General features: G+C 31.2%; 2 protein-coding genes across 2 annotated transcripts; both read right to left on the reverse strand.

Moving 5' to 3' along the window:
- Window positions 1-46: 46 nt before the first annotated feature.
- On the reverse strand, window positions 47-1,566 carry LOC105776664 (U-box domain-containing protein 8). Its single transcript, XM_012599472.2, has one exon. It carries the CDS (start codon window positions 1,410-1,412, stop codon window positions 312-314), a length of 1,101 nt encoding a protein of 366 aa, XP_012454926.1. The 5' UTR covers window positions 1,413-1,566; the 3' UTR covers window positions 47-311.
- Window positions 1,567-5,383: 3,817 nt separating this feature from the next.
- LOC105776663 (receptor-like serine/threonine-protein kinase SD1-8) lies at window positions 5,384-11,386 on the reverse strand. Its single transcript, XM_012599471.2, has 7 exons — window positions 9,827-11,386; window positions 7,786-7,920; window positions 7,511-7,701; window positions 7,199-7,409; window positions 6,876-7,113; window positions 6,649-6,799; window positions 5,384-6,005 (listed from the first exon to the last, which is right to left on the reverse strand). Exons 1-7 carry the CDS (start codon window positions 11,130-11,132, stop codon window positions 5,694-5,696), a joined length of 2,544 nt encoding a protein of 847 aa, XP_012454925.1. The 5' UTR covers window positions 11,133-11,386; the 3' UTR covers window positions 5,384-5,693.
- Window positions 11,387-18,516: the final 7,130 nt, after the last annotated feature.

Below are 18,516 nucleotides of genomic sequence, written 5' to 3' on the forward strand. Positions count from 1 at the left end.
CACAATCCAATTCCTAATCGAGAGAAGATCAAAAGCTGAAAACAGGTTCTAATTCAATAAACAATTATCATTTAAGAACAAAAATTTTGAAGTAACAATTTTTTTTTTTTGTTCACCTCAACATCTAACCATGGAAGAACAACAAAACCCTCCCTTTCCACCATGTTTACCCTTTTATTCAGATATACATAAATACAAAATTCTAATCTTTTTGTTTTTTTTTAACCCTAAAACTATCCCTAATTAACCAAAATGAACTAAAACAACGACTCACCTCCATTGCCAAACACTCGAAAAAAGCTTCAATCTTTTCACCCAAAAGCATGATTTTCTCTAAGAGTTTGAACCAAACTTGAAGTATATCGCCTTATCTTCTCATTCTCTTCTTCCATTAACCCCATACAAATCTCCACAACACCTTCATTTATAGCTTCAAAACAAAGCCTTTCACAACAAGTACATAAACAATTCAATGTAAATAACCCATATTGAACACCTCTTGAACTACCATTCCTTAAAACAGAAACCAAAACCTTAACACACCCATTAACTTTCATCATCTCTTCTCTTCCTTCTTTACATTTAACCAATAATCCCAACACTTCAATAGCCCTTTCCAAGCCTGAATCTAATAAGCTAATCAGTATTGGTACTGCCCCACAATCTATAGCTCTTCTTCTATTATCAGCAAATGAACAAATTGCATACAAAGCTGTTGCTGCTTCTTTTTTTTCCCTTCCTTTACCTGAAATTAAAAGCCAAACCAATGCTTGAATTGCATCTGGGTATGCTCCTATTGTTGCTTTATTAACTTCCACCACGGCTAAACTGGTTATAATCGTTGCAGCTATGGCTCTACAATCGGGTGACCCGAATCGTAAAACTTTGATAACCCGGTTAATAGCACCTTCAGCGACTAAGCCCACTTTGTTATCATCGTCAAGACTGAGATTAAGGAGTAAAGACAGTGCCTTTTCTTGTAAACTCGGATCATCTGAGCCAACACACTTGAGAACACCAGGGGCTGCACCCAACTCAGTTAGTTTACGGCGGAATCCCGAGTCGTGCTTAGTGAGTCGAACGAGATGGGTGAGCGAGTTAAGCTTGGTACCGACATGGGATGATTGAGAGGTTAGAGAAGAGATGAGGATTTGGGGTTGAGGGCAAGGCTGTAACTTGGAAGGAGAGACGAGGGTATAGTTGGAAATCAAGGAACGGAGGGCATGGTTTGGGATAAGACAAGGGTGTTCAGGTAATGGAAGTTTGGTAATCGGACAAGTCCGGTGACCGGAATCTAGCCACCGTTGGATTGAAACCCGGTCGAAGGTGTGACCCGATGGAAGGATAACCGGGTCAGACATTATCTCAAGTGAAATAGGGCACCTGAAATCGTCGGGGAGCTGAGTTTCCATCCCGATTCCAACTCGGACAAAAAGACTCACCTTGAAGAAAAGAGCTTTGAAAAAGAAAAGAAGGGTTTATGAGGTTTTTGCAGAGCTGTGGATAGAGAGAGAATGAGAGGAATTGTTTTCTCAATTCAATACAGAGAAATAGAGAGAGATAAAGAGGAAGCAAGTGAAGAAGAAGGTAGTTTGTGATTAACGTAATGACTATTATACCCTGCTCATTCTTTGGAATTCTCGGACATGGACAAAAATAAAAACGAAGGGTATTAAGGACATTTTATGGATTAGTTGATAAAAAAGAAAAGAGAGGAAAGTAGGTTGAATTCGGACCGTATCGATCGGGTTGGTTTTGAATCATGTTAATTTGATACGAATCAATTTAGAGTTATTATTTTTGGATTCGATTAATTTTAGGGTAGGATCATAATTGCGAGTAACAATGACAAAAGAATTTAAGAGATTTTGACATATATATTTTTAGGTATAACCTTATTTAAAATTTCAAACCAGATTCAAGAAGCTATTTTCGAGATTGGGGTCAAGATTCAAGTCGAGGCAAAAACTTCAAAAAGAAATCGGGTTTTGGGATTGGTTGAGGCGAGAGATATAAAAATCAATCCGAAGCTAATACAAGCAAAAAAAAAAAAAAAAGACTTCTCTGCTATCCTATTGTCATATTTAATTTCAAGTTTGAGTCATTTGAAGTTCAAATTTTAAGATTAGGCTATTAAAGTTTGGAACATGTTAATTTTTGGTTACTTTAAAATTGAGTTAAATTCTTCCAAATTCGAGTATCTAATTGATCAGATTTAAATTCAAATTTAACATGGATTAAAAAGGAAAATGGGGAAATCGTCATTTTCTATTCAACTCTTTCAATAATCACAAGAAAAAGCCATATTTCCGGCGCCAAAGCACATGAGGGGCAAATTCGGAAACGCATTTCCTGATTGGCATTAATAATAATAAAAAAAACCGTTGGTTGGGATTTTACTTTTATTTAAGGATAAATGTAAAAGGGATATAAAAGTAAAGAAATTAATTGGCATTAAAAGAAAAAAATTTCAAAAAAGGTAATTGCAACGGTTACCGAGTAACGGCTCCCTCCACCAGCCTTCCTTTACAAGCGGTTGCCATTTAAAGTCAACTATCCAAAAAGTCCAAATTTATGTGGCTTCTAAATTTAAATCCATAATCATTTTAACTTTTTATTTAATTTTTTTTTTGTCTATTTTAGCTATTAAATTTTTATTTTTATCAAATTACCTTAAAATGACACACGTAGATGACATGTTAGAATTTAATTAATTTTTAAAAAATTAATTAAATAGTGACGTGTTGTCCACTTGTATGTCATGTCAGAATAACAAATGTTAACTTTTTTATTTATTTTGTGGCGATTTGATAAAAAAAACTCAAGCTTAAAGGTGAAAAAAAATTAAATAGAGAGCTAAAATGACTCTCTCTCTCTCTCTTGTTTGTAAATTTGAAGAACCGAATAAGTCATTATGTCAAAATAAAATTATCACTTAACCTAATCCAAAACTTTTTAAAATTTCTCTAACCACCCATAGCCCTTCCCCAACTCATAAATAAGAGGATAATGCGTTTCAATGCATTCAAACCCACATCCTTCTGTATTAGCAATAATGCCCATGTCAATTGAGCTAAAACTCAATCAACAATCAAATTCTATTATATAACTTTTATATTTTAAATTGGTTAATTTTAATCTTTATGCTTTTCAAATTTTGTAATTTTATGTCTTAACTCAAATGGAGTAAAATTCCTTAGGTCGATTTTTACTATTAGTTTTGTACGTTGTGTAAGATGTGTATCTAATCCATATTTTTCAATTTAACCAATTTTAATCCTTAATACTTTTTGAATTTTAAAATTTCAATTCTAACTCAAACCAATAACCGTTAAATTTATTAACTAAAATAATATAATTTTTTATGTGAGTATTATGTGAAGATAGAAAGTTAACATGACGTTACTGAGATGTGATAATATGTTTGCTGCATAAAATTTAAAAATAACAAAACTAGACTTAACAAATTTAACCATCATTTGATCATAATTAAAATTTCATCTTATTCTTTCGAAATACAATTTTAATTTGTTGGATAAATCTTCGGTTGGTAAGAAAACAAAGAAAATGTTTCTCTTGATTTTGTACGTAATAAATTAGAAAATGTGTTATATGCTGCCAACATTCTTCTGACCAATCCAAATCTGGTTTTTAAAGGATATATTTCCCGTAATTAACGCAGGATTTGGGTTTTTAATTGATGTTTGCCCACCAAGTATTTTTTTTATAATGAAAAACAATATTTGGTATAATTGAGAATGTTTGTTTTGGAAGAAAATTATTATGTACTAGAAAAAGAAAATTCTTAAGATTGGATTAGTTTTAGCTACCACCAAATTAATAAAAATTTGAATTTCTTACCAAAATTTGGTGCACCATGAAATAAATATAAAACCAAGATTTTTAACTAATTTTAAAAACATATACATACGTGATGTCTGAAATTTATTTATTTACATTGTCAAGGACACATGTGAGATCTCTTTACATCATGTTCATATCATCATCACTTATTTAGAAGGATAATGTGTTCCTTAAATGGTTGACTATGATGAGACTTTTATCGTACACGTATTAAGATTTAAGGTTGAGAGACAATTTAGTAGACATCTTCTTCTTCTTTTCTATTCAAGCAATTTTAAACACTTTACCACCCTCTTTTTATCCCTTTTTGCCAATCAACATATTTATTATAATCACATAATATACTAAAAATGTTATTACAAATTAAAATGGGTTGGCGGATTTGTGTTTTGATGGAAATACATATATTCTTTTTCCAATTTGTTGCTTTAAATACGACCAAATCAAATCAAGACAGAATCACACATTTATACTCATAAATTAAGGGTTCGTTTTAGACTTTTTTTAAATTTTATAATGAACAAAATATATCTTTGACCAAATTATTTTTATTCTACTTACTTAATAACGACTTTGAAATTTATGACTTCTTTTGGTAAAATTCTAAAACGTGCGTAGGTTTGTATTTTCAATCAACTAATATTATTATGTTTAATGGAAATTGAGAAAAATGGATTGATGGAGGAGACGTAGTGGAGAATCTTCACCATTGCTTTTGCTTGCTTTCTTTTTGTTGGATGAAATTGTCAAAAAGAGTGGCTCACGTCTTCAACTTTGATATTTATAATGGAAGAAAAACAAAAATCTCAGGATTTTGCCTCTCTTTCATTCTCACACATACCATGAGGGTAGCTTCAAGAATTGTGTGATGGGTGGAAATAAAAGAGTTTAGTTTTTCTAAAAAGTGTCCTATTTAAATAAAAGTTAGAAAGAGATTCAATTGAATAATTTAAATTTGAGAAATACTTCAATTATAATTATATTCATGCGCCTGCTTACCTTTCAGCAATTTCGATATTTAGAATGTCAATCAAAATGTTTGGTAAGAAAATCCTTTTAGTTTTCTCAATTTCAATATTAAGTAAATTGGTTACTCTAAAAAATCAAACAATTTAATTCCTGTCATTTTGAGAGTAATTAAGGGCAATTAATCATGATATTAATATTTTCCATCAGTTGTTCATAATTTTGTTTGGTATAACAATAAATCTAGCTATTAAAGTTCTATTTAGTCTAGATTTAACAAACCCGCAACATCTGTGTAAATGTATAAATGTTGAGGTTGAATTTGATTTTTTTTAAGAATCAAGATCAAATTAACAAAACATGTAAATATAAATGGCTAAATTTATTATTATAGCAATCAAAATTAGTATAATTGACAAAAGACAACAACGCCATAATTAATTGCCTTGCTTACTTTTAAAATTGACAAACATTAAATTGCCTCTCTTTTTTTTAGGAAAATCAATTTACTCAATTTCGAAATTGAGATATAACAACGACAGAAAACACAATATAACCCAGAAAAGTGATAACACCATATCCACCTATTGATCATAATAATCAATTACAATGCACAATCATAATTACACATCAATTAGAGCTTTTCTCGAAGATTAGAGTGCCCATTTATTTACCATTCAACAACCAAATCAGCACAGAAAGACAAAGGACTACGAAATCAGCCATGAATCACAATTCTTTCTTTAACAAAAAAAACATTTAATGGAAGACCCAAAACTGCCACAAAAGTTATAGAAAAAAGCTTTAAAAAAATAAATAAGAATATACAACATAGCCACGGATGAGGCATGTGAAGCTTTTCACTACCTAGCATCTAGCATTGTAACAGTGACTTGGTTCACAGTGCATGATTCATCTTGCTTGCTTGCAGATGAATCTGTTTCATGTGTGTTTCTTCCAAGGCAAAAGCCAGGTGTTTTAGGCTGAGCCATTGTTGCTGTTTCGCTGTTCAACATCAACACCACTGTCGACATCGTCGGCCGGTTTTCGGCACGTTCTTGAACGCACAACAAGCCGACCTGAATGCACCTCAGCACTTCTTGTTCATCATAGGTATCACCCACTGCTGGATCTATTAACTCCAATCCCTTCCCTTCTTTCCATGATCTCCAAGCCTGTGAGAGTTATGTGAACCAAATTCAGACTCGAATTTGAAAATCTGATTTGATTAATACGAATAAAAATTCGATTTAATCTAGTTTGATCCAGATCTAATTTGAATCAAATTAATAACAACCCAAACTTGAAATAAATTGATCACAAAAATGGTTTGGATATGTACCGACTATAACTCGAAATGATCTAAATTAATAATGACTAGACTAAAAAAAAACCGTCCTCCAAAATCGAATTTGAAAACCTAACTCGATTAATTTGAGTCCAAATATGATCTGACCTGATTTGATTATAAAAAGTAAATAATCCAAATATGAATTGACCTAAATCCAAATTGAAACGAGCTAAAATAATCGAAACCCAAAATAATGTTAATTTAAAACAAATTATTGAACTTGAAATGACACAAATTGAACCGGCAATTTAAAAAGATTGAAACTTATAATAACCTGACTTGAAAATTTCAACCTTGAACTCAAAACAAACTAAACCCAAAATGACCCGAATCTGAAATAATTGAATTGAAAACATGCAAAATTTTAAAAATCCAATTTAAGTCTACAAAAAATCTAACCCAATCCGTCCAATAACAGTATAAGCTTCATTAGAATTTAGAAATATAATGTGTGGTTAGCTGCTTACATGGCCTAGAAGGTTGAGTTCACTATTTGAGTGATAGAACCCTCTGTTCTTCTTCCCACTGACAATCTCCAACACCAAAACACCAAAGCTAAAAACATCAGATTTTGTTGAGAAGTTACCATCCATTGCATATTCAGGCGACATATAACCACTGCATATCAGCGATAATTACGATTATGAAATCTTGTTTTCGACAAAGAAAAATTAGAGTTTTATACGGCACTTACTAAGTTCCAACAACTCTCTTAGTATTAGCCTCAATTTGATCACCAGAAAATATTCTAGCCATCCCAAAATCCGAAATTTTCGGGTTCATTTTTCCATCAAGCAAAATGTTGCTTGCTTTGAGATCTCTATGCACGATCCTAAACCTCGAATCCTGGTGAAGATACAATAATCCTCTAGCAATACCGCAAATAATGTTGAACCGCTTTTGCCAATTTAACAAGGAGCTTTTTGCTTTATCTGCAAGAAACTTTTCAATCAATGCCATGGATGTACAATTGTTTACCTACATTAAATTTCTCCAAGTTGTGAGAGAGGAACTCACTGAATAACACAGAATCAAGGCTTCTGTTTTCCATGTACTCGTAAACTAACATCTTCTCGTCTGTTTCGACGCAACAACCAACAAGTCGAACCAAGTTCCGATGTTGTAGCCTTGCAATTAACCTAACCTCATTCTTGAACTCTTCAGTCCCTTGCCCCGAGTTCTTTGAAAGCCTTTTTACAGCTATTTCTTCACCCTCAAGCAACCTACCCTGCATGTATTACCACACATGTTTTCATGGTTAAGATTTCAAAAAAGCACGTTTTCAACCATAATAATAATGCTAAACTAGCCTGTTTCATTGAAATTTACCATGTATACACTTCCGAAACCACCTTGTCCGAGCTTATTTTCATCGGCGAAGTTGTCTGTAGCCGTTACAATGGTGTTGAAATCGAACAACGGTAATTCAATTTCATCGGGATTACTTTCGCCCGAGTATTCCTTCTTGCCTGAGATGACCACTTCATTCAATAGAAAATCTTGACTTCTTTCAAGAGGACCTGAATGAACAAAAAAAGACATATAAACCTTGAAACCTAAAATGAAAAATGGAAAAAATAAAGGGATAATTACATCCATTTTACCTTTCTTTTCTATTTTTCCACTTCTTTTCATTGCCTTCTTCTTCTTCCATATGACAATGGCTATCAGTACTAAAATCAAAACACCACCACCCACTGTAGTGCCTGTAATTACAGCAGTTGTATTCCCACCATCTCCTAAAGAAGGGAAAAAAAACCATAATTTGATTTTATTAGTGTCTTAAATATTGAGACTAAATCTTAAATTTTATGATAGCAGAGGGGCTAAAGTCAAAATTTGACCAAATAAATTTACATAGCCCAGTGACCTGCTCTTGGATCATAGACCATTTGTACTTATGATCTACTTAATTTATGGGATTTGGACCTAAATATTACATCATTTTAGGTGGATTATGACTTAATTTAGGGCTAAATTTTTCAACAAATCCTACTCCATGTGGGGTTACCTAAAGGTAAAGAAGGTAGGCCATTAGGTTCTAAAGAATCAAAACCTTAAGAACCTAGTCATTCATTTACTAAAGTGTTTTTTTTTTTTTTTAAAGTTAGTATAATTTTATTACAAATATCAATCACAATTAATTAATTAACAAATTAGAATAAATCTGGAGCAAAATCCACGTATTTACACATGTGGGACGCAAATATGGGACTTCAAAGTACTGTACCTTCAAAGCAAGACTAATGGCATTGAAATTACATATGTGACCGAGACATTAGTTTTTGTAAACTATTTGAATTCAACTCGAAAAACTTGAGCTTAATTCGATAATTAACAAATTGATCTCGAGCAATCAATTGAGACAATTTTGATAAACAACTCATAGTTTAATACCAAATATTAAATCTTCAATTTCATCACTATTTAAATTTGACGGGACTCAATTATAACCTAATGGAAACCAGCATGTTTCGATATCCTTTTCCCTTAAACAGTGGCATAAAAAGAGGGTAATTGTATTAGGTAAGAGAAAGTGTAAGGTGAACCCTGAAAATGATATAAAGCTACCTTTTTCACTTTAATTATTTTTTAATCCTTTCTATAGTTGAAAACGCCCTTCCCAACTAGACCTTTATTGACCACAAAAAAAAAAGGAATTATTGTCCCGCTTGAAAAAAATTGAAATTAGCATTAAATTAAGAGACTGTTAGGGGACCTAATTGCTTAGAATTTAACTTAAGAAAGCGAAACATGGAAGAAGAAAAAAAAAGACCAAACCAGTAACGTTGGCATCCATTTAATAGGGGCCAAAGTCAAAAACGACGGTTCACTTAGTGGAAACTTTCAAGAAAGAATTAAGACTGTTTTGAATTTGCATTTACTGTGCAAAGGCTTTTTAGGTAAGAGAGTGGGGACATTGGGAAAATAGTGACAGCTTTTTTATTAAGGTATACTAATCAGGGGAGGAGTATAAATTAATATGTGTATATATATATATAGGGTCTAATTTGGGTTTAGTCCCTCTATCAAGTTAATATGATATAATTTGGTTTATCTAATTTTATGATTATTTTCGTAAATTCAAATTGATAACAATGTTAGTTGTTGTTGTTAAAGTGATAACTTAGACTCTTTTTTAACTATTATTCGCTCACATAGTCGTATCATGGAAATCCGGTCAACCATGTTCAACTTCTTCTAAATTGAGGGTTTAATTGAAAATAAAGGGCCTAAGTAAAGTTTTTAAAATTTTTGAAAGGTTTAATGATAATTTTTTTAGGGGAGCAAGACCTCTTTTTACCTCCTCTTACATTCCATCTTTGGCTAAAAGATTAAGGCTATTTAAAATATTATCGATTTGAACATAATAATAATTTCATCAAAGTAGAGATTTTAGCACAGTAAAAGGACTAGAACCAAATTAGACCATTTGGAAAATATATATTAATGAAACGAAACAACTCATTCTGGTCACCTATGGTGTTGATCAAATCTTGGTAAAACTGGTTGTATTCCAAGAGCTTGTGCTTCTAGAATTTGGGATAAATTAACGTGGGTTTGATCTCTAAAACAAATCCAATAAAAATACTAATAATTATATTAGAAAAAGAAAAATCAAAGAATGGGAATTTCGCAACGTACCTAAATCTGAAGCTGCCAATCGAATAAACAAATCTTGCCCACCACCATCACTTGTATATTGCCTCAAATCAATAAGGTCACCAATCCAAATAACACACCCTATACCCCCATTCCTAATATCCCAATTAGAAAAAGCAGTACAAGAACAATTCCTAGCACAAAAAGCTTGGCAATCCTTGAAATTCACGGACCTATACACCACAGTATTTGTACTTTCGGGCAATTTCATATTGACCAAATGCAAGAACTTATCTTTCCCACAATCCAAATCATTTTTTCTAACACAACCATTAGACCCATCTCTCAAATCCCAAGCTTGTTCATTCTTTGGTGTAAACCCTTTTGGACATTTACAAACAGGGGAAGCGTTAGTATCACATATACCATACGGACCGCACTCGCTGTATTCGTCGCACTGATCTTTCGGCGCGTACCAAAACGGATTCCATTGCTTGGTGTCGGGTATCCATGTTAGTCTTTCAAGTGTACCGGTTGGTGTCACTATTAACCTGGAAAACAAATTATTGTTCGTAATATAAAACGAGTAATATACCTCGTCTTGGTTAGTGACGAAGCTGAAGTTCATGTAATCGAGCGGTTTCATTTCCGGTACGCCGCTAAATCGAAGACCGTTCCACGGACCACTTCGGTATTCGATATCTTGTTTGTTCCGTAAAAATATTTCCGGGAATCCTTTGTAATCTAACTTGAATGTGAAATCACCAGACGAAGGATCGTTTCTTGTTTTCCAAGACGTCAAAAACCGGTTGAAACCTGTGTTTAAATCCCACCCGAGTTTCATGTCTGGTAATAACGTATCAGTCGGATAATCGAAGCTTCGCCATAAATAGTAGTCGGTTTCACCATTGGAATTCGCTTCTCTCAGAACCAAATTCCCAGAATCCAACAACTGTGCCACTGGATTATACTTGTCTGCATCACCCTTTGTTATGTTTGAGGACCAAACAAGGTTGTTCCCTTCGTCTAACAACACCAAGTTCCGATCCTCCACTTTGAAAACACCTGATGAGTTCGAAACAGGGTTATCTCTGTTAGCAACCCACACATATGTCCTGTCGGGTATGTTCTTGTACCATATCCCAACATACCATTCACCTGGATTATCCAAATTAAAGAATCCAAGCTCGAACACATCACCTTGAGAGACAATAGTTTGGTTCTGTGTAATAAACTGTGTACCACTCAAAGTATCAACAGAAACAGAAATTTTAGGGAAAAAGATAAAAAGCACAGTGAAGAAGAAGCAAAAATGGTGAATTGTGGTTAAAGTTCCCATACTTTCCATTTACTCTTCGGGGTATGGAGTTTTTTTGTTTTAAACCTCCCCCCCCCCCCAAAAAAAAAAAAGTGCAGTGTTTGGTTTATTGTTGATCGTTATGAAGACATTTGGTATTGTTTGATAGGAGATGATGCTTGACTAATTTGCTTGCCTTTTTTAAAAAAATTTGTGTGTGTGTTCTTTTTTTTCATTGAAAATTGGGCAAAGCAAATACAGCAACCAAATTCCAAAAATGACGAATTGGGTTTGTAAAATGTGTTTAACTAGGTCAAAGACTGAACATGGGAAGATCACCTAACTCTTTGTTTATATTTATGAACGAAAAGGTGTAGGAATGGCCGCATTCTCATTATGCCTATCAAGTTAATTTTAAATCGGGTTAATTTTTGGATTTTGATTCTTTTTATTTAACTTGTTGTTGGATTTGGATGATTTGAGTTAGGATAATTTAAATTTATGGCTTGAATTTTTCGAATTATGATAGTGAAGATTAAAAGCATTTCGAGTTTTTATCATTTTAGATTTCATGTTGAAATTAGTTTAGATTTAAATTTGAATCAATAGATTTAAATTTTACATTCATGAAAGGTTTAAATGATTTTAGATTTTGATCCTCTCATATTTTGAATATTTTTATGTGTACTAGTTTAATTTAAATTAAATAAATTAAGTTTGAATTTAAATAAATCGACTACCAAATTAAAAATTGAAAATTAATGTTTCAATTGATTGAACCAATACCATAAAATTAAAAATGAAAGATTCAGAAGTGGAAAGAGACAATTGATGGACAAAGGAAGCTGGACCCTCTTATCAAAGTAGTCACTTTTGAGTATTTAGACGGTAGGTATTCTACCTGGATTTCTCTATTTATTTTACTTTAATTGTCCCATTTTAGTCTCTTACCAAATTTATGTTGAATATTTTTAAATGTTATATTCTATCAATTAAATTATTATTTTTTTATTTTTCTCACCTTTCATATTCAATCCAAGTCGAGTCATCTAAAGACTCACATTTTTTCCATTCCAATTCTAGACTAGAATATACATTTACTCTTGAATTTTGTGACTAATAAAAATGATTAATAATATATTTTTGGATAAACTATATCCAAGGTCACTAAATGATTCGTAAATTTAGTTTTGATTACTCAAATTCAAAAAGTTACAAAATAATTATTAAACTCTTCGAAAATTTTCATTTAAGTCACTGAGCTATTAAGTTCTTTTTAATTAGGTTCGGCTAGCAAGTTCTAAACAACGATTCAAGTAGAACATACCTTAAATCTAAGTTGATTTGACGGTTAGTGTCAAAGATCATAGTAGAAAACTATTTGAATAATAGTTCGCAGATTCATGACGTTCAAAGTTGTTACATGAAAAAACTTAATTGTAGAAGAGAAGGGGAATGTGACTTTTTTTATTAGTGCAGGCGGTGCAAAAAGAAAATGCTATACAACAACGATTTTAACAACCCAGTGACTTAAATGAAAATTTTTAATAGTTCAATGACCAATTTGTAACTTTTGAAGTTGAGTGACTAAAACGTAAACTTACTAGTAGCTTAGTAACATTGAGTAGAATTTATCCTAAATTTTTTTATCTCAATTAAAAGAGTTAAGGAATTGCTTGTTTAACAAAACCGGGTGAGGTACGGGTTCAGAAAGAGAGAAGTTAGATCGATTAACTCTTAAATTACTCAAAATTAATTGAATTAACCGAAAAAAACTTGCAATTAAATCAGATCAACATGCTTTTCCATTTTAAATATTTTTTTAATTATTATGAATTTTTAATAATTTACTTAATTAAACTAAATAAATCAATCAAACTAATTCAACCAAAAACGATTAATCTTATCAATTCAATTATTTATTTGGTTCTAAAACTCTTGATTAAAAAAAAAAAAAACCCCGATAATATGAACAATTCAATTATCAATCCAGTTTCGATATACTCAAAATTTCGATTTTTATACTGTTGCAATTCCCATTCCATAAAGGAAATTAATGATTCACACGCAGAAAGAGACCATTCATGAGTGATGGACAAAGAAAGTTGGACCCTCTCACAAAAGTAGTGATAGTCACTTTGAGTTTTAGACGTTAGGTATTCTACTTAGATTTCTCTCGTTACTTTTTACTTTTAATTGTCTCTCTTTAGTCTCTTACCAAATTTATGTTGAATATCTCTATATATCAATTAAATTATATTAAATCTTAGAATTTTCTCATCTTTCGTATTCAATCCAAGTCAAATCATCAACATTTTCATTTTTCCATTCCAATTCTACACTAGAATCTAAATTTCGATTAAAAAAAATTGATAATTGATATTTGGTACATTAATAATAATTTTTTTTATTTCAACTAAAAAAAATAAAAAACTACATGTTTTATCAATGAGGCCTTGACTCAATTGGCAAAAGTGAAGGTTATAGATTTTGAGTATCTAAGTTCAAAACCCACTATACGTAATTATACTACGCGGGTCTTCGGTTCCCGCCATGGTCCATAAACTAATGCTATGTTTGGATTTTGGATTTTGGATTTTGGATTTTAACTTAATTTGTTAGTTCATAGTCTGGATTGATCTAGTATTTAGTTTGCACTGTGATAGTTTGATTTTTTGTTCCAATTTTTAATCTATTTGTGCCATAAAAATTTGATTCTAAACAAGTGATACATATACTTTAATTGTACTGTTGTTGTAAAATTTCAAAAAAAAAATGCAAGTTTCATTTATCTATATATATATATAAATGAAATATATATTTAAGGTTTTTAAAAATAAATATTTGTATTTGGTACATTAGCATTAAATTTTTTTATTTGTTTTATTTCTTCTTTTGTACAATTCCTTGTAATCACATCTATCGATGTACATAAAATGATATATAGTCGTTTTGACGTAATTTTTATGAAATTACAACTTATACAACAAATTTTAGTTACTTTCTAGTTTTGCCCATGATATCACCTTTTCAATCTTTGTTTATGAAATTTAAAATTTTCACAAATATTATATCAAATAATATCAATATAAGAAGAATCTACTTACCATAAGGCCTTGTTTAATAGACTATTGAAAAGTTAAATCAATTAAAATTAATATTTTCAATGAGTTATATTTTTACGCATGTTTGATAATCTAAAATAAAACAGTTAGATATATATATTTTCTATAAAAGGTGTAGAAAATAATAAGTAAGAGCTATTTATGTAACAACCTGTTTTAGTAAAATCGAATAGTGGTTTGAGACCACAAATCTGAGTCAAAAAGAAAATTTATTTTAATATTATTGCATGGTCTACATTGTGATAGGAATGACGTATGAAAATTTCGTTAAGAAAATTTTACCGATTTCATGTTAAATTGTTAGTAAGGACCAAATTGCATGAAATACAAAAGTTAAATTCTAGTAGCTAGAAGGATCAAATAGCTATGGAATTCAAAACTTGAGGTCCTTATATGGAATTAGAACATTAAATGTAGTTAGTAGATAAGCATGCTTAGTCATCAATGGAAAATTAAATAAAGAAAATGATGAAATTGGAAAAAAAGATGATATGATGATAAATAATAAAATAAAAGAAAATATCATTTTATCATCATCTTCCCCAAATTTTCTATGGAAACCCTAGCTAAGAGAAAGAAATTCAAGCAAACTTAATTGGGTAAGTAATCTTGTCTCGTTTTTAGTAATTTTTATATTTTCGAGATCGTAATAACTTAATCTAGTTAATTTGGGGACTAATTTGCAAAGTTATCAAAGTATTAAAATTTTTCCATGGATGAGTATGCTGAAATTTTAAAATTCATGGTAGAAAATGAAAGGTTGTTGATAGACAACTTTTGTAAAGGAAATTTTCATGAAATTGTGATTTTAGGACTAAATTGAAAAGAAATAGAATTCATGGAAAATTTCTAAATTTTTTGAAATACATGGGCTGTAAATGTTATATGAAAAATTTGGTTAGGCTTGGAATAAGGATTAAATTGCATGAACTTCATTTTTCGAGCATAAGGACGAAATTGGAATTTATCAAAAGTATGGGGGCAAAATGGTACTTTTGCCTAAGATGTAAATTCGATTAAATTGAATATGAAATGTATTAAATTGATGTTAAATTCATTTATATACATCTGAAAAGATCAAATAAGGAGTTAGATCAAGAAAAAGAAAAAGTGTCGGATTAGTAGATTTCCTTATACAGTCAAATAATGAGGTAAGTTCGTGTAACTAAATTGTGTGTATATTTATATGATTGAATTGAAAGTTGTACATATGATTTGTGTAATTGCTATATGTATGAAATTGACTACATATTCAACAAAGCTTGATAAATGTTAAATCCCGTTTAAATAATGAAATTCGATGGATACAGGATTTTCCGTATTGGTTGTAGTCCTCCATATGTTGTGGACACAACATAGCTCAAAAGAGCATCCTATTATAAGCCCTCTCGAGCTTCCCGTTAAATGGTTCTTGCGAGCATCCCGATCGGTATTAATCCTGCATGTATTGCGGACATACCACAACTTTTTGTGAGTGTCCTGTTATATGATCGGTATTGATCTTGCATGTATTGCTGACATACCGCAGCTCTTTATAAGCATCCTAATATATATCTCTTCATGAGCTTCCTGTTATGGCTCGCTTGAACTTCCAGATATATGGCTATTTGGAGCTCCCTGATAATAGCTCTTCAGAGTTACATGTTAAGCTCACATGAGCTTTCTATTTTAAACTCTTATGAGTTTCCTGTTATAGCCCGTATAAGCTTCCTATTACAGAGCTCACATGAGTTTCTTGTTATATGGCTCGAGAGAGTACTTCCTGATTATGTACTCTAATGAGTATCTCTGAATATGAATTGACAGATTATACTTTTGTACACTTTAAGTGTACTACATGTGTATCCATCGATATTTCAAATAAATTCAACGGAAAAAGTTCTAGCGTGGGCTAAACTGAACTTGAGATGGTTTGTTATGGAAATGTACATGTTATATGGAAATATGATATGGAAAGCATATGTATGTGAAGTTATTACATGATGAGCTCATTCATGTTCTTGGTATTTATGTGAATTACTTGACTAACATGATTAGTGAAGTTGTGTGTTTTGGTTGTTAGCCAAAATTTTTTGGATGCCATTTATATGTTTATTTTAAATGAATTTGATTGGTAAGTTAAATTCTTGTTATACGAACTTACTAAGCATTAAATGCTTACTCTATTTATTTCCTCTGTTTTATAGTACTCGGAAGCTCATAAAGGTTGGAAGCTGGTCGAAATATCATCACACTAGCCCTTTGCTCATTTTGGTACAATTAGAAAACTAAACTAAATTATAATGACATGTATAGGTTATTTAGCTAATGTTGGCATGATAATGGTTTAGTTGTAACTAGCCATTGGAATGGCTAGTATTAGACATATTTTGTTGTAATTATTAAGGCCTTATTGTGATTGATGTGTGTATTGAAATGGTTGAATGGTGGAAGTTACATAAGTATGTTAAAGGTTGCATGAATTGGTAAATATACTATTATGTTTATATGGCCAATTAGGTAAGATTGAATACTTGGAAATATTTGATGTTATGACATGAATTGAGCTTGAGATTGACTTGAAATGAAGATCTTATTGTGACTTGTAATGGTGCAAAATTGGTTGGTTAGGTTGATGCCAAATTGAATGAGAAAAGTGGCCTGAAAATAACCTATTTTTCGTCCACACGGGCAGAGACACAAGCGTGTGTCTCAGCCGTGTGTGACACACGGCCATGCGTATGGGCGTGTGGTTTGGCCATGTGTCTCTTGCACTAAATTTTCCAAAATTAAATTGTCCACACGGTGTAGCACACGGTCGTGTGGTTGGCTGTGTGACCCAAGTCAAAGAGTTACATGGGTATGGACACAGGCTGGGACATGGCCGTGTGCCTTACATCGAATGCCCACACGACCTAGAACACGGGCATGTCACTTAGCCGTGTGAGCCACAAGGGCATGTCACTGGCTCACACGGCCTTGCCACACGGGCATGTGTCCCCTGCACCTAAGAAAAATTTTGAAATTTCGAGAAAAATTCTCTGAGTTCCTGATTTAGTCCCGATTTGTTTCTAATGCATAAATTGGGTCTCAAAGGCCCATATAAGGGACATTATGATTGAATAGGTTAGATTTCAGATATGAATAGTAAATGATATGATTTAATAATATTTGATGTGGAAACTCCGGTAATGCTCCGTAACCCTGTTCTAGCGACGGATATAGGTTAGAGGTGTTACAATTTATCATTCAATGTAGAATATTTTTAATTAATTCAATTTTATTTTATTTATTAGAAAACTTTACATTTACGTTTACGTTTACGTTTAAATTTTAATTTTATTTATAATAAGATGAAATGTTTAAAATTAAAGATAAAATGTTGAATATTTTTCTATAATTTAAAATTCACATTTATAAAGCAATGTAATTATATTCAATAATTAATTTTAAGTAATATATTAAACAATTTTATAATTTAAATAATACGTACTTAATTTATAGACACTTACTTTTTTAGTATTTAATTTTATAGTTTATCATACAACGCCTAAATTAAAACTCATTAATTTTACTTATATTTAAATCATCAAAATAAATATAGGTGTAAGATTAAATTAAATTTCTTATTATGCCATTACAACCTTCTCTTTTCTATTCCAGTTTCCACAACAAACATTAGTTTCTTTCATTTTCTCAATTTATATTCCGCCATAAAATAATCAATTTCCTATTTTTTCAACAATAAAATCTTTTTCATACTTTATTTCATTCTATCTTCTTTTCTTCTAAATTTTCGTTGGACTACACATTAGTGTTCATAGTTAGAATTTAATTATTGGAATAAAAACTAGGAAAGGAAAAAGAAAGTTAGTGGTTGCGGTTAGGATAGAAAAAGTAGGGCAAACTAAGAAAATCATTTTGGAGGTCGAATTAAATTGTATAACTTTACGATAGTAAAATGTAATTTTATCATTTTAATAGTTTGTATCTTTATAAATTTTAAAGGATTAAATTAAATTTTTATAATTTTTGAGGCCAAAGTGTAATTTTACCATTACAAATTTAAAATTTTATAAACTATAAAGAGGTCTAAATAGGAATTTTTTCATACTAAGGGTGGCCCTTGCCATCTCTTTCCCCTCCCTCCCGAATGGTTTTAATGTTAATTTTTTTTGAAAATAGTTAAAAGATAATAAATTTTATATTGATATAAGTGAATTTCTTCTATTTATTTATATGACATTCATCCTCATGTCTCAACTCAACTATAAAGTTACCAAAAGCTCTTTAGTTTTATCTTTTCATATTAAATCTAAAAAATATTTGCA

Source organism: Gossypium raimondii, chromosome 10 (genome assembly GCF_025698545.1).
Source record: "Gossypium raimondii isolate GPD5lz chromosome 10, ASM2569854v1, whole genome shotgun sequence".
Classification (NCBI taxonomy): Eukaryota; Viridiplantae; Streptophyta; class Magnoliopsida; order Malvales; family Malvaceae; genus Gossypium; species Gossypium raimondii.